At 37.3% G+C, this 21,359-nt stretch overlaps 1 protein-coding gene across 3 annotated transcripts in view; it reads right to left on the reverse strand.

Annotated features, from left to right (window-relative positions):
- The window catches only part of NTNG1 (netrin G1), a 152,541-nt gene that overhangs the window by 21,171 nt on the left and 110,011 nt on the right, over nt 1-21,359 (reverse strand). For 2 of the 3 annotated variants that reach the window (XM_054285579.1, XM_054285580.1), the window contains exons 6-7: nt 14,302-14,469; nt 8,810-8,947 (exon numbers count right to left, since the gene is read on the reverse strand). In XM_054285579.1, coding sequence (XP_054141554.1) covers nt 8,810-8,947; nt 14,302-14,469 — 306 coding nt within the window. Of the gene's footprint in view, nt 1-8,809; nt 8,948-14,301; nt 14,470-19,470; nt 19,531-21,359 lie in introns of all 3 variants that reach the window. The other variant, XM_054285581.1, reaches the window with a different exon arrangement.

Here is a 21,359-nt window from a genome sequence, read left to right on the forward strand (position 1 = left end):
CATGAAGTCCTGTTATTGAAAAGATGTGTATATATATATGTAGTACTACCATAAAAGGTAGAATGAAAAGCTGTCACAGCTATAAGCAGGCCATATAAAAGAAGAGATTAAATAGATTATGTTTCTTCAGTGTAAGAATGGAAAGACAGATTGAAGAAAAATAAAATATATGTCTTTAAAATCACAGATGTTATGGAAAAGGTGAATTGGAAATGATTATTCATTTATTCTTCCTCTCAAGAACCAAGAAGGAATAACCAACCAGTTAAACAAAGATATTTAATTATTATTGTTGTTGTTGTGAACTTGTGCCCAGAACATTTGGATAACAAAAGTATTAATGTCTCAAGAAGTTATTAGGCAAATTAGTGGCTGAAGGACTCACTGAGACCAATTAAATATGAAGATACTGATGAATTCTTTGGCTGAGAAAATCTATAAGCTGCACCTTCCAGCAGCTGGATGCCTCTGCTGCCTGAAGCTCACACAGCCTGCAAGTGTCACACAAAGGGCACTGGTCCAGCTCAGAACAGCTTTAGTTTCTATTGTGAGATGTTCTATTGCCTGCAAGCACGCAAGGATGAAGATAAACACATGACTCACAGGAGTGAAGGGTTTTGAAGACTAGCTCTAAAATGAACCAGGTAAAATGGTCAGATAATAGGGTGAAATGGGAACTGGGAAATGCAAAAAGGCACTTCTGTTAAGTGTTTTAGTTAAGAGCTCAGATCCTGAAAAGTCTTGATTAGATTCAGAAATTCTTTGCTGAAGCACTCAATTTATTGATACTAAGTAATAACACCCTTAGTTTGACTAAATTTCCTTAAAACCTTCAGTCTGAATTTTTTAACCCCACCTGTACAGATTACTCATAACAAACACTATCAGGTAATCAAGACATCCAAAATATTTTGAACAAGTGCGTAAAATAGTAGTAGTACGTAAAAAAGGTCTTGAACTCCTTTGCTGTTAAATACTACAATAGTCAGCTCTACAGAAGTACAAATCTGACATTAGAAAACCTGATTACTTTAGAATTGCATTGATTTAGCATGTTTAAATTCAGAGCAGAAACACACCTTAACATTGGGCGTGACCCTGTACCTGAAGTAACTCTGAAAGCCATCAAATATGCAAGCTAGTATTTTAAAATTTAAACTTACAGGTGGAGAAAATAATAGTATACCTACTTCCATGGCATCCATTCATTAATGGTAATTAAAAGGCATTTTTTAACTTCAATACCACTGGGGAAGCTTAACTTCTGTTAGTGGAGGCTGGCAGCACTTTGCAAGTTAAAAACCATCAGCTTCTTCTAAAGGAAACTTTGGTTTCCATACTGTTGGGTCTGCACATGCGTAAAGGAAGTTAAAACAACAACTGTTGAAACCAGCTGATAATGATAATCAGCATGTGCTGGTGAGCAATGCCATCAGTTGCATCAGTGCCAAGATAGGAAACCTTGGCTATCTTTATTTGCCTCAGGTCAGTAATTTTTATCTGCAATTAAGTAGGATGGAGATTACTTTACTTACTTCTAAATGGTCCTTTTAAGGCCCCTTCATAAAAATGCCCCATCTGGGTGTGTTTGTGCTGCTATTGATCTCTTTATTCTGTCCTCATAAAAAGGCAGGGAGCAGGCAAATTACACAGAATCTATGGCCACTGAGCAGGCTTAAAAGGAAAGCGTGACAGATTTTTCAGAGGAAAAGAAGTCCTGCTCATCACTGTTCAAATGAACATTTAATAATTCATAACAACTGAGTTATAAGTTTCCCCTTCAATACGCTTCCAAATGTGAATAGATTAAGTAGTAATTGCTATCAAGCTTTATGTTCTATTTCATGTACCTAATAAAAGTTTATCTAGCGGAGCTTACTTTGTATCTTTTTGATCTATTCCTAACTGACTGCAATATACTCTATTAAAATATTTATCATAGTGCTATCAAATATTAACCATTTTAAAATCATCTGACTGAAGAAAACAAATAATGTTACTTGTTTAAGTTTTCATGAATTTCCTGCTATTTAGTTGTTCAGAACTCCCCCTGATATAGCACTAAAAATACACAAGATGCTACAAATTGTGTTCACTCTCTTTGAATTGGGCTGTTTTGGAAATACACTCTGCTTACATCCATCACCACTGTCCGATTTGAGAATCTGAGTTTTGTTGTCTGAAAAGTTTTGATTCTGCTACAGTACAGGAGAATATTAGAGAGGTATTGGTTTTTGTATAGCTTAGTGGATTTTTTAGGAGAGTACAGTATGTTGGGGTTTTTTTAAGAGTAACATTTTTAAGACATTTCCCTAATTATCCACCTGCTTGTCCTTCTGAAATTCTGTGGCTTTGTCAGGTAATAATACTGGCAAGTTCCTAGGGTGTAGAATGGTCTAGTGATGGGGAGTGATGTGCCACAGTTGCATGGCAGCCCAGCCCAGCCTGACTGGCTGCCAGGCTTCCATCTCTCCCCAGCTGAGTGGGTTATGCTCTCCCAGGGTGCTCCTGCTTGTTCAACCAGTGGATGATTCATATCACAGAACTAACATAGCAAAAAAACCTATTCTTTTTTGGTTAGTGTCCTGCTGAGTTAGATCTGAAATCATTCAGTGAAAGGTCAAACAACTGCCTGAGAGATTGCTAAGGGTGTGGGACTAAATAGTGGGGAATTAGGAGAAGAGGGATTGCAGCACTTGCAATTAGAGCAGTTTGGACAGCCATGAAATAGCAGCTTTGAAGCTGACACCTGGGCAAGATCAAGAGAACAACCTCTCTGCTCCAATCCAATCTCTCACCTTACTGGGGAAAAATTGTTCTGTTAAAGGTCAGGTGTATAGATGTTACTACTGAACCATTTCTTTTTGCTTTGGAGAAAGCAATTCCTGATCACTAGGTTATCAGAGTAAATCTCCTGAAGAGCTGCAGTCTGTCAGGAGCTTGGTGCCTCTCAATAACATGGTGACTATGCAAGTTAGTCCTCTCTTTTGAGCCTCACTCTCTGCTTGGTTTTATTTACTTGTTATTTTCTTTGGCTTCTCCACACACAGGTATTACCCAATTCACAACCCCATCTGTTCACAGAGGCCTTCCAGCACAGAGGCACTGAGATAAAGTCCTTGAGCTCTCCCCAGTACCCCTCTAGTCTATTCCTTCTGCAGGTTCTTCCATTTCCACAATATCCCACACACTTTGTAGGCAGCAGTGCTAAAAGAAGAAAATTAAAGCATGGTCTCCAGCCTAGACGCGCTACAGGAATTATGCAGATCTGTATAACTCTCTCAGAGCATCTTATGTTTTCATCTCCTCTGTGCTCTTCATAGAGGAGAGGTGCCTCACTTAATCATTTCTGTTCATATACAGTGTTTGTGTTCTGACATGTTTACTCTGACTAAAATATATTCTCCCCAGAGAGAGAGAGATCAACCTTCCTTTTCTCCTTCAAATCTAGCATCTCATTAAAAAATAATAACATTCCATGATATTCATACTTTGGTGAGCAACTTTCTATGTATCCTAGTATCTGTACGACTATGCTGTAAGTTGTATATTTTGGAAGGAACGCATTAATAAGCACATTTGCACTGTTGTTTCTCAGGTTTAAAAGACCCTGGTTTTAAAAGGATATCAGGATGGCATTACACCTGTAAGTCACCAGCACACTTCCCCTGAGGCAAGCAGAACTAGTGTTTTGCATCATCTGAGGATCAGGTCTGATAATGCTGTAATTTTGTTTGTATTCTTGCCTTGCTTGTCTTACATCTCTAAACCATACTTTGCCGTGAGTTGCAGAAGTTGGATTCTGGATTAATGTAAAGAGAATTATTCTGGATTTAAATTTGCAGCCATTTGAAGGAGAGTCTGTTCCTCTTGCATCCAAACCCCTGTACACACACACAATTTCTTTACTCTGCATAACAACCATGTAAAATAGGTATTTTGAAAGCAGTATAAAGACCAGGGACAGATGACTGTTCCCTGAGGACAACAATGCTCAGCTCCAGCAGAACTTTATCCTTTTCCATAAATTCTTCTTATATTTTACTTCCCTTCAGCTCCAAGTATAGCAGTGTGCTTACTAGCAACAGCCTTGGCACCAAACCACAGCAGAACTGAAATATATACAGCACCTATGCAGAGGGGAGTCCTACTGTATCCTGACCAGCTCACAGCATTAAAACTGCTATTGGTAAAAAGATATAAAAATAGATAGCTGGATCTTCTATGGCTCCCACACAGGCAGTTGCAACGGTGAACTGGAAAGCAGGGCACCTTGATTCTGCATTTCTGTTTCTTTTTTTTTTTTTGTCTTGTCCCCTAGGCAGAAGTTCAATGTGTAGGTATTGTATACATCTGTGTACAAACGTGTAAAAGATCACTAATCTTCACTGGGGAGACCATTGAATTTTTATGTATTTAATCTGTGTAGAAAGAAGTGTAGGGTGTATTTTTTTGAAAAAAGATTTTAGAAGAAATTAGATGGTATATGTCTTTTCCTTTTTTCTTGCTGAATGGTAAATCAAATCTTCCAAAAGCAAATGTTAATATTAAGTTCCAAGTTTACAATTTCAAGTCTGATTTTCTTTGGCAACTCAATCTGCATGATGATTTTGATCAAATGCCCCATCTTCTAACATTTGTAACACATGAAAAAATCCACCCCTAAAAAGCTCATATTTAAATAATCATATAATAAGTTAAATGCATGCTGTGACAGAATATGAATTATCTGACAGGCTGCAGATTAATACAAGTTTAGTCTGGAAGACAGATACAAGTACTGAGTCCAATTTGAGCATTGAAGATAAGAGTGCAATCCTTTGCTTGCTTCTGTTTAAATGAATGAGAAAGGGTAAAATGGGATAGATTGTTCAGACCTTGATATAAGGCATCTGACTGAAAACTCATTTGCTAATTGTTTAAGATTGGCACCATTGAACCAAGATAATTTAAAACACTGAATTGCTATGGGGTGCCAGCCACCATTGGTAACTCTCACTCACTCTAGGCCTTTGTAGTGCTGTGGGTTCAATGTGTTTACTTGGTTTTTGTATGAAGGGAGATAGAGAGTATTATTAGTCATTGAACCTTCCCTCACCTTTTCCCCCGTGAGGAACATGCCTAATGAAAATTCGAGCTGTGCTGCCAAACTGATATTGGCAAAAGATCTTTTCTTTGCCTGATTGGATAAATATGCAGCTGGTTTTGGAATCAATGCTTCTGTGAGTGAAATTAAAAGATGCTACTTTAAAATGCTGCAGTATGTATGCAGTGGACTTTAGTCAGCTGAAATGTCACGACCAAGAAATACACAAGATGCAAGAGTGTGAGCAATACACGTAGAAGATCAAGCGAATGCTCCTACTTAATATTTTCGTGGTGTTTAAATATTTTTGCTTTTGATACAGGTTCCTTTTTTCAAAAAACACTATGTTCAGTTAAAAACTGGCCCAAATCAACTGTAGTTGCAGGTTAAATTTCTTGCCAGGCTTGGAGCCTTTAGTTCTGTTTTAATGTTAATTTTTAAAGGAAATCGTTCAGTTTCTATAAAATAGAAAAATCAAATATATGCTATGGTATGTAATTTCTCATGTTCCAGGAGTTCTAAAAGGGTTTCAGGACCAAACTGTTCTGTTCTGAATTCATTGCTGTGCTTTGATCCTGGTGAGAAAATCCATTGTGGGTATGTGGCAGGGAGGCCCCGCTGAGCCCAGCACGTTCCCCGCACGCCCACGCCTGCGGCCGCAGGGGATCTGGGGAGGGCTCAGAAGCTGCGCCAGGCACAGCCACATCTATTGTGCCTCTTCTTCTGAGGGCAGCAGACCTTCCTGTACCAGCCAGACCCCGCTGACCGCTGCGTCTCTGCAGCACAAACCCTGAATGCAAGAAGATAACAGCTGCTATCACAGTGCTTTTTATCTGGGAGGCAAAGTCTAAAATTGCATCTGACCTCGGTGTGCGCAGAGACACCAAGTGAGGAGCGCTGTGCCTGGATCCTCAAAGGGTTTAGATTAAATCACTAAGAGTGAGGTACCTAAATAAATAGTTCTGAGGATAATAGCTTCTGTGACTTCTACTTTGTGTGGTACAAAGTAGACTCCAAACTGTAATTTATCAAATGATATATTGCAGGCCTTAGAAAACACAACTTGGCTTTTGTGTTGGTTTTTCCCTAATAGGTTTACTAATATATAAAATTATGACACTCCATTTACTTATAGAATCATACATATAGTTAAACTAGCTATGGTATAGATTTAAATAGTTTATTTATAGTCAAGCTTCTGTTTGCACTAGGTCAATGGTTTTTAGCAACAAAGCTCCATAAGAATAGAATTTCATAATAATGCCAATAGCCTATGTATAACAAAAACTAAACAAGCACATATTGGTCTGTCGAGTGAGTGTGTGTATCCATCTTTGCATATCTATGTTCCTGTGCAGCACAGGCTTAGGGAAAAGCAGATCAAAACCACATGCTATGTGTCCAGACAAATAATCTTTTTGAGCTTTGCCAAGGCAACAGAATGAGTTCTTATTTTTCTCGTATATTGGGGTCTGCCTGCTTGCCCGGTCATTTGTTTAGAATTCAATGGGAAAATAAGAAAGCTAAAACTGACACTGTACAAAATTAAATTAATTGGAATTCTGTTCCTTCATGATAAGACTTGAAATGAGATTTAAATCAGTTTGTGGTTGGTAAGACATGGCAATTTGATGTCTGTTCCATAAAACTGACAACTGCATCTAGTTGTTTTTCTTCTGAAATTGATCAGATAATTTGTGCAAACTTGGAAAATATCTGACAGTTACACAATCAGACTGAGATTTGTTCAGAAAATTACAACATAGTGAAGGAAACTCAATTAGTTTTGTCAGCAAATATAAAGGCACTAGCTTGCATTTCCAGAAACTGTCCAAAGCTTTTACAGATACTCTTGATTCAGCTAAAATCAAGCTAATTATATGCTGGGCTCAAAAGTTCCTCATTAAAAGAACATTATTTGTCTTATAATATTCAAACTCTAAAAGATAGAAAGTACTGAAATGATTAAGTAATTGCTTTGACAAACTGGTGTGTATATATATTACTGTAAAATTTGCTCAACAGTCCTCCAGACTTGTTCAGTACCTCAGCTACTTAGTATCTTTTTTAAACCCATTGGGCTACTTAATATCTTTTTTAAATCCACTGGGTGGACACAGTGGTAAATTTTCTTTATCCAAATTCTATGCAGAGAACTGTACTGATTTCTGATTTGCTTTTTTCCCTTGTAGTTCCTGTCACTGCAATATTTCCAATGCTTCATAAATCCCAATGGTTATTTTGCCAGTGTCTAGGATAAGGTACAGGGTGGTAACAACCCTGCATATGGGGTACAAGGCAGAGGGAGACCTCTTATTTCTGAGTGTGTTGTTTGGGAGGTAACTAGGGTCTGATTTGGTGAAGAATTAGTAATAGAGAACTTAGAAACTTGAAACATTACTTCACCTGCTTTCTGCTGCAATTCTAATTGCCCAATAATTTTGTGAATCATAACTCAAGTAGAAGCAGCTGGAAAATGAGAACACAGTCAACAACCACGTGTGAAAAATATGGTTTAAATGCCCTGCTAAATACAGGAGCTTGCTGGTAGAAGCTGAGGAAGTACAGTTTTCTCAGGTTGCAGTGAACAGTGTTACCCGTGCAAGCTTCTTTTCTTTTCATATACTATCTTTAATGCTATTTGGTTAATTATCACAATATTACCTGAAATTATTTATTGGTTTTCTTTCCAGATATAATTTGTTGAGTTGTCACAAGTCCAGCTTTTCTGTTTCAGTGGTACCCATCACTTGGAGAGGCAGTGGTAATCCTCTACCATTATTGTCTTGTATGACTGTTGACCAATTTATAGTACTTGTCTAATTGGTGTCAGTAATTACATTTTCTTGGGATTCTCATTGTTGAGAATACAAAGCAAGCTGTTGTAGAAATCTGTCTTTAATGTGTGTGTGGTTAAGAAGGCAGAAAGGCAGTGAGAGAAGGTGAAAGAAAAATGTCAGAAGACCCTCCAGAGTTTCTGGAAGTAGATAATCAAAACTGTTAAAAGAATAAGTCTTAAGAATTTACTACAAACAAAATTTGCAGTAAAAGTCTAATCCTGTACATACTGAAGTGATATTTCTACTCACTTGTTTACAAGACCCGTTAACCAGAAGAGAAGCAAAATATATAAATAAGTATTGAAACAACATGTGTTCTAGCACCATTTAAGGAAAATTTCAGCTCTTATTTTTAAGGGTGTTAAGTATACTTCCATTTTTTTCCAACCATTAGCTTTCATCTCGTTTTCACTAATTATTACAGGTACCAAGCCAATGTTTTGCAGTTATTGTCCAGGGATAGTTTAAAGGTATGAAAGCATAATTAACTTAGTCAAGAAGCTGAAGTTTAGGACAGAAAAAAGTGAACATGCAGAGAAATCACCTTCTTTCTTTTAGTAGGATTTCTGAATTTGGAAGTAATATGCTGATGTTTTAGTATACAAAACTTACTTCACAGTTGCCAAGACATGTGTATTTATCTATGCCAATGGGAGCTCCTCTGGGTGTTAGTGGGAGAGAGGGAGGACACTGAAAGTGCATTGAATTAACTGGGTGGCACAGTCAGTGCCCTCAGCTGGGAGTCTCCCAAGGGTCAGGCATTATAGCACTGGTACAGCCCCGAGCTTTCACTCCTTCTCTCCTCCCAAGAACTGGCACATGACAGCACACGGACGAGAGGCAGCGCAGCTGCAGGAGAGGGGCGACTCTCAGAGTTACTTACGTTGGCAGCCCAAGCTGTGCCAGATATATCCCGGCAGACATTTATCACATTTAGGCCCTGATGTTCCCTCCTTACACTCACAAAATCCTCTGTCATTACAGCGATCATGGACTGAACCAAAAGGGTTACAATAACAGTCTGCAGAAACAAGACAACACATACACACTGGATTCAGGTCTACATGTGGAGATAATTCATTCAATACCAATAAAGGGTGCATTTCCAGTGCTAAAGGTAAAGGAAGACTGTCTATTAAGAACATCTAGTGTAGTGAATATAATTACTACATGTCCATTTACTTGTTTGCATGTGTCATTTCAGGAAGAGACGTTTTATGATGCAAAGAGAAAAAGTAGACAGAAAAGCTATAAAGGCAGAAGATACCAGGGTCTTGAGGGTAAGTGATTGTAACAGATTCTCTTTGGCAAGAATATTTTTGACAATTTAATGAACATTAGAAAAGCCTTGTATAGTATGGATATATCCACGTGCCATCAAGGTGAAATGTTTTGCTTTATTAAAATAAGCTTATCTGTATTACTCAATTTTTTCAAAAGTGCTAGATGTCTTTACAGGGCTATATAAATGCACTTTACTTATTTCCAAGATAGTCTTCCTTTATAAGTTTGAGCAGTATAATAATTTAAGTGAATATCTGCCATTAAATTGATGAGATCAGTGACATTAATAAACCTTTTTCGTATTCTGCAATGAAAAGCTTGAGGTGAGCACTAATGTAATGCAAAACCTTTAAGAACAGGCTTTATGCAGCCATTTTAATTTCTCTCACCTCCCAGCGTGCAGATGGAAAATGCAGTGAGGCTCATTCCCCGCTGTATATTTTTCACATGTGTTCAGCTAATTAAAGAATAAGTAGGGTAACACATTTCCTCCCACAACACTTACTGTGTTGTTCATTCACAGCCCTTTTCTTTAATGCGATTACAATATCTGTGTTCAGCTTTCAGCCAGCTGAACAAAGGCAAGGAGCTCACAGAGCTCATTTTTGGCATTCCTGTTCTTCACCTTGGTTATTTAGATTTTGTTTTCAAATGAAGGGTTATCTCATTTTTATGTAGACCCATGTAGACCCAGAGTAACTTCACTATTAACTGAGACCACAGACTCCTTTTGGAAGCATCTGATCTCTGCTTCTTGCTGATTTGGGGTAACCTGCTGGGAGTCTGGATTTATATGTTTGTGAATCAGTGCTGCTTTGATGACTACATCTGCAAATTGTTCCCTAGCATTAGGTTAAACCTCAGTGGTACCATAAATGAAAAAATGGACTTGAACTGGGAAGTTACTTATGTATATATATCCAATGAAAAAAAAAATAACAGGAAAAAAATTGCTAGAAAGACATTTCTCATCTGTTGTCTCACTGTTTATTAACTATAAATTACAGATGGCACTTTGAACATTTGGAATGCTGAAGAAGAATAGTTACCTTTGGTAAAAGGGTTCCACAATAATAATAGAGTCAATTAGCTGGCAGCATTCATTAATGAAGCGGAAAACTGACATGCCAAAAATACTCTGCAAGGCTAAGCATTACAGCAAAGTGAGTGCCATTGGAAAGCTAGGAATTCTGATGTTAATCAGATGTATCAAATGTTTATGCAAACAGGCATAGACTTGAGATACGTTCTGAATGCAGGAAGTGAATTTTGCTTCAAGAGTGTTTACAGAAAACCTTGAAAGACAAAAGCTTGGAATTACATTAAAAACTGAGGGCCCAATTCTTGTTAAAAATAGCTTTGTTAGATATAATGAAGTTACAGTGATTTAAACAAGTATTTGTGAAAAAGGTAGCCTGTGATTCTGGATGTTATATTTTCCAGACAACGAGATCCTGAACCACTGACACGTTTCCTACTGAGCTCTATCATATAAACGTGTAGGAAGTTCCAGGCCCATATCATGCAATTGAAGGGAAAGTAAAGAGTAGAAACAAAGTTTTAGGCCAGGCCATTTTGCAAAATTAGTAGATCCAATCAGAACACACAACAGACTAATTCTAGCTTCCATCTTTCCCAATTGATACCACAGCAACATAACCTACAGAACGTTCAGGGTCATTGTCCAACACAATATCAGACTTTGTGGAACACTTCCCAAGGCCTACCAAATACTGAAGACATTACAAATCTCAAAGGTCACAATTTCAGTGTGCCACAGGGAGGCAGCAAGTATCTCCAATGCTCTTACAACAACAGGGCACTAAGGAACACTGAACTAATATTCCCAGATCATCGTAATAAGCAAACCACACACAGAAAAAGCCCCTGCAGATCTGAACTGAGAAAGAATTTTCATCCTAACCTGGGAACTATTTGTAAGGATAGGAAGATAACAGAAATGGTAATGTGTTCACTGGGGTTCACTCTATCAATGTGATGCTTCAAACAAAACACAATGAGCATAAATAAGAAAGGAGGTGGGGAAATGGGCTGAGGTTTGCTGCTTATTAGTCTGGGCTGACAGTGGCTCCAGGACAACCCCCAGGGTTAACTTCACGTGTCATTAGGTGTTAACTGAAGCCTAAGCCTGACTGACTGCAAGGGTGGCTCTGTTAAAAGTGTGACAGCAATCACCAGTTGAGTATTTATGTGGCGAGGCAGAGGCCATGTTTTATTACTCTGGGTCTACCTGGTGGTTTCCATGCTATCCTTGCTTGTCAGTGTGTGCATTCACTGAAAGTCACTTGGGCTTTATCAAGAAATAAAAAACTTTTCAAGCTGTTAAATTATTTTTACACCGAATGAATAATTTCAAACTTCAGAATGCCTTGATTTCTTCTGAAACTGCAGTTGCCCATATGAGGTAATTTTGCAGTTAATGTACAAATCCACAAATTTTTGATATTTCATTTTAGGAAATAAAATCTATTTTGCTGCTAAAGAAATTAAGGGCATCAAGAACTTAGATTTAAGCCCACTGTATAATACATTGCATTTGGCTCACGGGTAAAAAAAACTTCTCAGGATTTGAATTCTTTATTCTTAAAAATTAAGCATTTTACATTTTCTCCATTGATTTAGCATCAGCTAAAATTTACAGATTTGTTATCCATGTACTTACCATATGTATTTCAGCAAACTGTGAAGCAGTTTTGATAAATCAGAGCCAAAGCCCTATTAGCTGCCATTAAACTAGCTCATCCAAACATTTGTTACCTTTCTACATACATGGCTGAAGAGGAAAGAATTAGCCTGAAAAAACGACTTTCATACGGGAATAAGACTTGTACATATCACTGCAAATCTGCTTATTAAAATGTTCATGCCAACATTTCATTGTAGTTAAATCACAGAACACTGCTTTTAAACTCAAAGAAAAGAGAAATGAGCGTTTCCAATAGAGCGAGACTGTGCTTGACTTAGAAGGGTGGTGAATCCATCAACTCTCTCACAGGTGAAAATATTCCATGTTTTGCCCAATTAAATCTTAGGAGCCCCAGATCAAGACAGCACTTTAAGAACAAACTTCTCTGTTTTCTGAAAAGTGCTTAGGTGTCTGTTCATTTCACTGACTTTACACAAGAAGTAGGAAAGACGTCTTAAGTTGGCAAATCAGCTAGAACACATACATTAGAAACATACATTTTGTATGGTAACTGTGATCTGGAAAACTGTCTTAGTCCAGCAAGAATGTTATTTATTTCAAATTAATTACCTAACGTGTAGAAAACCAAGGTTTGATCCTATAGTTATTTCACATAGTGCAATTCTCATCAAAGTCCAAGAGAATTCTGCTTGCATTAAGATGGAAAGTCAGCAAATGTTTCACATTGCCTATTTGTTTTGCTAAATAAAAGATTTAAAAAATTTATTTCCTCAGTGTCTTGGCAATTTTAAAATGCACAGTTGTCTTACCATGACATTTTAAATATATCACTTATAAATTAATTTTAAAATTACTTATTTTTGGCTTTTTGTTTACGAACTTCCTTGTCTTATGTAGCTGCAGCTGCTGTCTTAGCATTTCAGTGTATGTGGGAAAACAACATACTGAATGAGCTGATGAAAAATTCCAAACAGACCAATTTAGAGTTGTATTCATTAGGTCTATTTAGGCAGCTGAAATTATACGGCCCTGATGTCATACCAATGATGTCTGTCATCTACATCAAACAAATATGTGGGACAGTAGTTTTTTCCCAAGAACATTTGATTGTGTTAATCTCCTCAGCACAGTCATACAAAATCATGACTTGCCTACTAAAGTTCTTATTAGCTCTGACTAATTACTGGCAAAGGAGATCATGCATTTCCTGAATGCATTGCCAAGCAAGTTAAAAGGACACATGAGATGCCGTGCATGGATGGATCTGTGTGTTTATCACAAGATAAATATGTAAATCTGTCAAGTTACAAACTCAAATAATAGCAACTTAAATAGTTTCTGGCTTGAATCTCAGCAATGGATTATAAATATATTAAAATATAATTTATTCACCCATAGTCTATTTTGATTTTGCAGTATCTGCTAACTACTCTTTGCTTCCTGGAAGATGAAAAGAAAAAAAATCACAATGAAAATCCAGAACAGGTCGTACTGGTGCTTATGTCTATAAGAAACATGGTATTATTAAATTCTCCACCTCTGTGTGTTATTAGAACAGTGTTTTTAGTGACTATCTGTTAATTACTGACCATTGTACAAAGGTTCCTTTATTGACTATGTTCAGGCTTCACCTAAAGTGTCCTAACTTTGTTGTATACTGTGGTGACATGAGAACAAATGCATATTCTTCTAGCGTGCTAAGATCTTAAATTTTTTCCTAATACGCTTTTCTTATTATGTTCTAACATTTTCTCTAATTCTGCAGTTTGAATATTTATCACAGATGCTTGTTCTAAAGCACCCTTTTCACCTAGGAATCCCTTTTCTAAATTGACATCGTGTCCCACTGATTTGACAAATTCTGTTTCTAACCTCATGGGCATAATTTCAGTTCCTCCTCTAAGCAGCGGGGAGGTGACACTGCATTTACAGCCTTGTGTCTGGGAGCAGAATTAGCTGCAACATGTGAAATTCAGTGAATAAAAGGGATTAACAGAGGTCCCTCCCCATGTCCTCTTGATGCAGCTGGCAGCTTTTGTAGGTATACAGGCAAGAATTCAAGAGTATGTGCAGGAAATTGCAAAAGTCAGATTAGGACCAGGTATTTAAGACTCATTAATTTTCATGTGTGACCCCAGTGTGGCTCCCTCCTATGTAAAGAGAGCACATGCAGTTTCTCAGGGTCTTCTGGGGAAAGTCTACCCGGGACCCAAAGCCAGAGAGGTTTGTCATCATTTACAGATTCAAAATGCCTCCTTGGGGCTACCAGGGCAATAGAAATGAGGTGAGAAGTCTACACAGGTGCTCTGATCCATTGAAAAAGCTCATTCTGGCTTCAGTGGCAAGTAAGCAGCAGTGGTCCCTAGCAGCTGCCAGGAGCTGAAAAGGCACAGAAGAAAAGGCGCAGTTATCCCGGGACTGACCTATGCACACATTTTCATCGTCCAGCTCTGCGGAAGCATTTCTGAAGTAGCCCAGCCTGCATAACTCGCAGTGCTGACCTCTAGTGTTGTGCTTACAGCTCACGCAAATGACCGTATTGAGCAGCTCGATGTAACTGCACCGGTTGGAGTGCCCGAAGCATTCACAGTCTTTCAAGGAAGAACAGAAATGTATACAAAGTGTATACAGCAGCAGAGTAATAGCACATTACATGCTTAGTAAAAATGAACCATGAGCAGAAGTATGAATGAATGGCACATACATGTTAATCAATGTAACATGGACAGCAGCAGATGTTTATCTGCAATGGAAGTGGAGCTGGTTTCAGGCAGGTTAGCGTGACCCGACAACCATGGCATGATGTCGGAGGTTGGCTGTTGTTGGCAGACCTGATGGAACTGAAGCATTTGCAGTTGTAAACCTTTCAGGGTTACTGGAGGTTCAGTTTCCGCTGAGAAAAATGCACATATTTTTGCACATTTGAGATGAGTATAGATCAAGACTTGGGAAAAAACCTCCTCGTATTAACAATGTTAAATTCGGTGGACAAAATTGTCAAACTTAATTATGATTAAATCTACAACTGTAAGTAAAATAATTTTTTTTTCTGACAGAAATGGAGAATATTCAAAAATGCTATTGAACTTGGGGTGCTATAACTGGTAAGCACCTTGAGAACCAGAGTGTTTCATGGCCAAACAAGTCTCTAGTTTGACAATTTTGGCCAACACCTCCTAAAACGATTAACAGTGAAGAAAAGGAAGGAAGACAGTTATTGGAGAACTACATCAACTGTACTTTTGAGGTAAGCATTAACCGGTTTTTGTATTCTGAGATGAAAACCAGTTGGGCTAGAAACGATTATGAAAATTCTGAAATGTGTACTGACTAGAAAGCATGCTTTTTACAGCCATCTGAAATGAAGTTGGCATGACAGCCACTTAAAAAAAACCCCCCTTCATTAAATATAGAATGCTAGTGCCTTTTAGTTTTTAATCATGAGCAATACTTGGCTTTATGCAGAACAAAGAAAAAATTAGAAATGTACCAATAACATTATGGAAGACAGAGCTCTGCTTTGTGTAGAATACTTGTGTAAACCTGACTGCTCAACTCTTGGGATTATGAACCCAGAATGAATGCAGGAAAAGGTTACTAGGATGATAAAAGAAGTTGAATCTATTTAAAAAGTGAAGACTAGGAAAATTTGACTTGTTTAGTCTAGCAAACTGATGATAGAAGGTATCACCTTCTTGTATAAATACAGCAAGGAGCTAAGCCTCCTGCCATCCTAATGGACAATACTGGCACAAGAACAAATGGGTGTTAACAGGCTACTGGGAAATTTCAGCTGGAAATTAGAAGATGGTATCTAGGCTTTAGGGCAGTGAGGTTGTTGGACGCTTTCCATTTGTCACAAAACACACTGATGCTTTACAGATGTAGTTTATTAACTGGTAGAATAAATTACAGCATGTTTCCTGCAATAATGGAGCATTGGATGCAGTGACTCGGAAGGGCTTTGAGGTCTTGAAGTTACCTTGTAATTAGACAAAGCTCTAGCAGGGGGTTTAAAATGTTTCCATATATGACAGAGGCCAAGTCCCCTGTGCTGCCTTTCCTCTGGTATGCTCCTGGTTATGCTGGGGCACCTGATCATCCCCCTGGCTGGTGGAGTGGGCTTCACATACAGTATTTGAGCCTGTCTGTATTTTTGTAAAGAAACAAAAGTTGCAGGACATGTTTCTGAGTATGCTCTGCACTCCCAATACATGGATATTTCTTTGGCTTTTGTCTGATGTACTGGACCGTAAATACATTGCACCGTAAATGGATTAAATTTTTTTAGACACTTAGCACAACATATGTTTCAATCTTGAGAGCTGCCTTTCTGCTGCCAGAAAACATTAATCCATTTTACATATATGCATTTAGTTAACATATATTTCTTGTTCTCTTCAATGTTATTCTGCTAAACCAATGTTTTGTGGTTCATGCTATTCTGGTAATTTTGATGCTGGTAACTGCTGGAGTACAGGAAAACATTTAGTGTATCAGTCCCAGTATGTTACCACTTGACACAATTAAGTAAGGAGGAAAAAATGTTAGTTTGTTGTCCTTTGCAGCTGGTCAGTCTGATTCAGCATCTCAGCCAGCCACCCTGCAGCATTTCTCCCCAAGTATATCCATCTTGCTCAAGTGAAAACTGCCTGTGTGGAACAGATGAGATCTAAAAGTGGAAAATAGCACTAGCAAACAGGAGTAATGAAAAATTGGTGTGATTTTGTTTGCGTTTGATTTTTAAAGTAAGAAAGACTGACTAGTGATAAGCAATCTGATCTTTCTGAAGCCAAGATTCAGAAGCAAGGCTGTCAGTCTTTCTGTCTGACAAAGGACCTGTCTTCTGCTACCAACAGATAACTTGTTTTGGTGAGATAATACTGTATTGGTATGTTGGTCAGACTTGTTGCTAAACATTTTCATATTCCAGGTGAATTTAGAGGAAATAATTTGCTTATATACTATAAAGAAAAGCTACATTATTTTTTGTATTTAAGGCAGCAGAAAGAAAGTGAAAATAGTTCATGAATGAATGACTGCACTACTTCCACTCTGAAACTGCAATACAACTTTCAATTATATTACTACTACACATAATTAACCATAGCAACAGCACAAAAACAAAAGCTGCACATTAAGCAATTCACTCTCAACACAGGGCCTGCTCCAAGTTATGATTTGGAGTGAAGAAACCTCTAATAATTCCGAAGCACTTGCATGTATGCATGCACTGTGAAACATAAGCAGGAGGATTGTTCAAGTTCAGAGGTGGGTCATCAATACTTAAGGTAAACAAAGAGACCAGTTTTTAAACTTCGTTGCATTTCTATGGGTATTGCTCTTTTGTAACAACTATGCTGTACGAAACCAAGTCTTTGTCTCAAAGTTAACTAAGATACAGGAGTGCTCTAGTAGTCTTGGTCAGGTAAGTAAATGCTACATGGTGTAGAAAAAGCCACAGTTAACTCAAAAACAGTCCATCATCTGATCAAACATTAACAAAGAAAAAAAAAAAAAAAGAAATGGCAAATAATGATTAAATCAATTTTGTGATAGTGTTTGCTTCTCCCCTGCCTCTCCTCCATGTTAGTGCAGTAAATTTTTGCTGTTGGCCTGGTCAGTGAATCATTTTTACATCCCTCTGTGCTTACAAAAATAAGCTATGTAAAAAGTCCTCCTATGATTGAAATGGAATTACTTTTTGTACTGGCTACATGAGGTGCTATCCTAAGCCACTCAGACATAGCACACAGAATTGCATTCAGCACCGTGCCAGCTGGGAAGCTGTCAGTGCTATATGGCCCTTCCAGCAGATCATGTGGTTCACCTTAACCAGAAAGTATTCTGCTTGTTAGACCTGTCAGAAGCACAGCTTAGGGTCCTTAGGCACACAGCTCTGGCCAGCAGCCTAAAGCACTGTCACGCACTGGCAAAGTCATGCAAACACTGAAGGGAATGGGGAAAAGTCTCAAAATCAGGCTGCACATGGTTTACCAAGCATTGTGAAATGACATGAGCTTCTTACAGTGCTAGAAAATGCTGCTTTCAGTTCTGAGTACCACATGTCAGAAAAGACACAGATAAGTTGAATAACAATAAGGAGTGAATGGTTCAGAAACTAAAAATCTCAGAGAAGAGATAATGACAGCTAGATAGGTTTAATGTGAAGGAAAAAGGGATTGCCATGTTAGATGTGATCATTGTTTTTGGCTGATTCAGGAACTGTCAAATCCCTTACAAACTCACAGAAGCATTGACTCTCTGAGCCTCCCTGACTATTTTCTAGTGCAATGATTTTATTGAAACAATCTTGATTCTGTTGCAGAAAGCATGATAAAATTACCCACTGAAGCAGGCTCGCGAATTTGATAATCTAATTGTTTTGTTTCTATAAATTGAACAATTTCCCCCCATTCTAATGCTATGCACTTACATCTTTGAGATAACATACTATTATTGTAGGGATGAAGTTCAGCTGAAGCTTCAGCTATTACCATTAAAACATGAAATGTCACCACATGAAACAATGATAAACACACAAGGAAGGGTAGCATCATTTCTAAACTAAGGTTGCATGAGACAGCTATTAGTGTCACTTTTTAATTAAAAGCACAAAGCATATTTCAAGAAAAGTGCATTCACAAATCATTAAATTATATTTTCTCTTTCATTTTCCGCTCACTCCGTGCTCCTCCTCCATACACTAAGGCAAACAAAGGAGATTTCATTGTAACCTTAGAAATTACCTGCTTCATAACAAATAGTATGGCTCATTACCATGATCTCATCAAATGGGTCAAACTAAGTTCACACATTTCTTAATAACCCTTTGCCTAGTTCATATGTATTTCATGAATAATGAGATATTCACAATAGCTGCAGAAAGACAAAACATCTTCATACATACTCTTTACAGATAAATTGATGAGGAAAAACAATGAAAAGATCTCAGGGTTCAGACTGTGAATGACAGATATGCAAATGAAACAGGTTGCCTGTAAGTCAGAAAGAATATTGGCATCCTTTATTATATTCATAAAATTCCATCATTTTTATAGAACACTAGAACATCAGTTCCAAATGTAATGCCTGCACTCTGAATTTGCACACTTACAATAAAATGAAGACATAAGGCACACTTACAATGCATTAAAAGACACAACAATGCATTACATTCCATGGCATTTACAGTTACTTCTTGAGGACATGGACAATTGATATTTTATGGATTGTTTGCCCTCAACTAATCTGCTTATGTTTCCTCTTTTACAATTTATGCATATCACTGAGGAAAACAAGACTCTAGTAAACATCTGCTTTCTAGGGAAGGATCTGAATAGTCATATTCATACATTTATCTCCTTTAAAAATAAATGCCATGTCGCTTTATTTGCCACCAACACCTGTCTAAGAAGCATATTTCTTTTTCTTTGTATGGCTTATGTTTATGTGACTTCTGTTGTATTCAATGAAGATGCCTCACCAGTAAACTAATGGGTACACTCCACAGATATTCCAGATTCATACAGTGCAATGTTTTCACAACACAGAGCACTATGGGATCACTGTATGAATCCTAGAATTCCTACCTCTCTTGTGGTTTGCAACTTGAACAGAAGAAACAGTTGACATAGCTAATTTGGGAGCAACTGGATAGGTAATAAAATGAACAGCAAATTAGAAAAAGTGTCATATAGGAACAAATCAAAATATTAAAATAAACATCTTTATTTTCTAACTTTTGAATTTAAAAATGGTTATTTTTTTTGTAAAGAAAGGGTAAAGTTTCAGAAAATGAGTTACACATTATCACTTATTGCATTATTTGAGCTGTAACACCCAAGATCAAGACAGGGAATGTAATTCACATCTATGCACTTTGGCAGTTTTGTGTTAGTGTTTATTTGGCGGTTTCTCCCAATCCATGACAAATGACTATATGATAACCAGAGTGGTCTGAAAAGGATTTTATTGAATTTGAATGCATATTTATTCTGGCCAATTAGCATAAACCTAAACCCCACAATAAAATATTTAGATATAGGTAGATTTCTATAATAATTCTTTTCATACACTATCCTTAAATCAAGTATTTAATCTGCAACTGTATGTTAAGCACTGTAACAATATGCTGCAAACACACAAAAGCTGAATAGAAATGTTTTGAAGTTTTTGTGTTTTGTGCTCCCTACCAAAACATCAAAACTAAATTTACTTAAAGTCTTATTTTTGGGGAAGAAACACTGAGTAATTCTGTGTTGTTCAAAACATATTTTGCAATGAAGTTGGGTCTTAGATCACACACAGTATAATTAAGCAATGAAATCCATTAGAAATGCTAAGTATAATTTAACTGAGAATGGTTTAATTTAAAATTCTTCTGAATAACATAGGCTAATCCTTACAGAGAGCAGAGGAAAAGAGATCAGTCTGGGCGGGGTTTTTTATTTGTTTAAAAAAGACATGCAAAAACTCGGGAAATACAGTGAGAGCTAAATGAAATTGGAATGCTACGTATTACTTTATCAGGGATATTTAGTTTTAAATATATAGTGAATAATCCAAACTAGAGTACATTTCTAATCCTTACATAGAGCACAGATCAATTAGTATTTTCTGTTTTGTTGGGCACATAGAAACTTGCATATATAACATGGCAGATTTCACATGCACATGGGGTGTTTTTGATTTGGTGATTGTGATCCACAGACTTAATTACAGCCCTTCCCATGTAATTCCCAACAGATTCCCAATACATCTCATTTGGTGTAGTGGCCATTTTCTAGATTGCCTTTTCATTAATTTTATCCTCCACCTCTGTGTGTTATAGCACAGAAAGGACATCCTTTGAACATGAAAGCAAGCCACAGGCCAGATTTCTGCAGGGACTTTGGGGGGAGGAAAGGGCGGTAAATAAGAACAGAAGGAAATTATTTTTATAATGAGCAATCACTTTGAAATGTGAAGTGTAGCTGAATACTTCTTCAACTAACAAAGTATCTTAGTTTTATTAATCATCTTAAGAAGTAATTTTGTTTCTTTCAGTGCTAATTGTCACATCACAGTATGAAATAATTTTTTGTGTAGCACTCAAATTGTAGAAAACCATAGGTCATTCCTGCAGAGAACTTGCTTGTATTGTGGATGGCATGAAAGCTGAGAATGCTTCTCAGCTCACTTGGGAAAACAAAGTGGAAACAAGACATTAAAAATGCGTTTGATGTTGACAGCAACAACCTTTGTTCACTGAAAAATCTAAAATTTACTCAAAATACAGATTGTGCTATCTAAACAAGTCCAAAATTTTCCTGGGCTTTCAGTGTATCACAGATTTTAGTCTGTATGTCTATTATTCCCATATTTGCAGTAATGTTCACAGTCTGAGTGTTGGAACACTCCCTTTTCAGGTGAGGTTTGTTTTATAGTTATTTTCTCATAGGATAGCATTACTCAGCACCAGAGAAAAATGAGTTGGAGT

Source organism: Melozone crissalis, unplaced genomic scaffold (assembly GCF_028551555.1).
Source record: "Melozone crissalis strain CALT ecotype California unplaced genomic scaffold, PUWL_Pcris_2 ptg000045l_1, whole genome shotgun sequence".
NCBI lineage: Eukaryota > Metazoa > Chordata > Aves > Passeriformes > Passerellidae > Melozone > Melozone crissalis.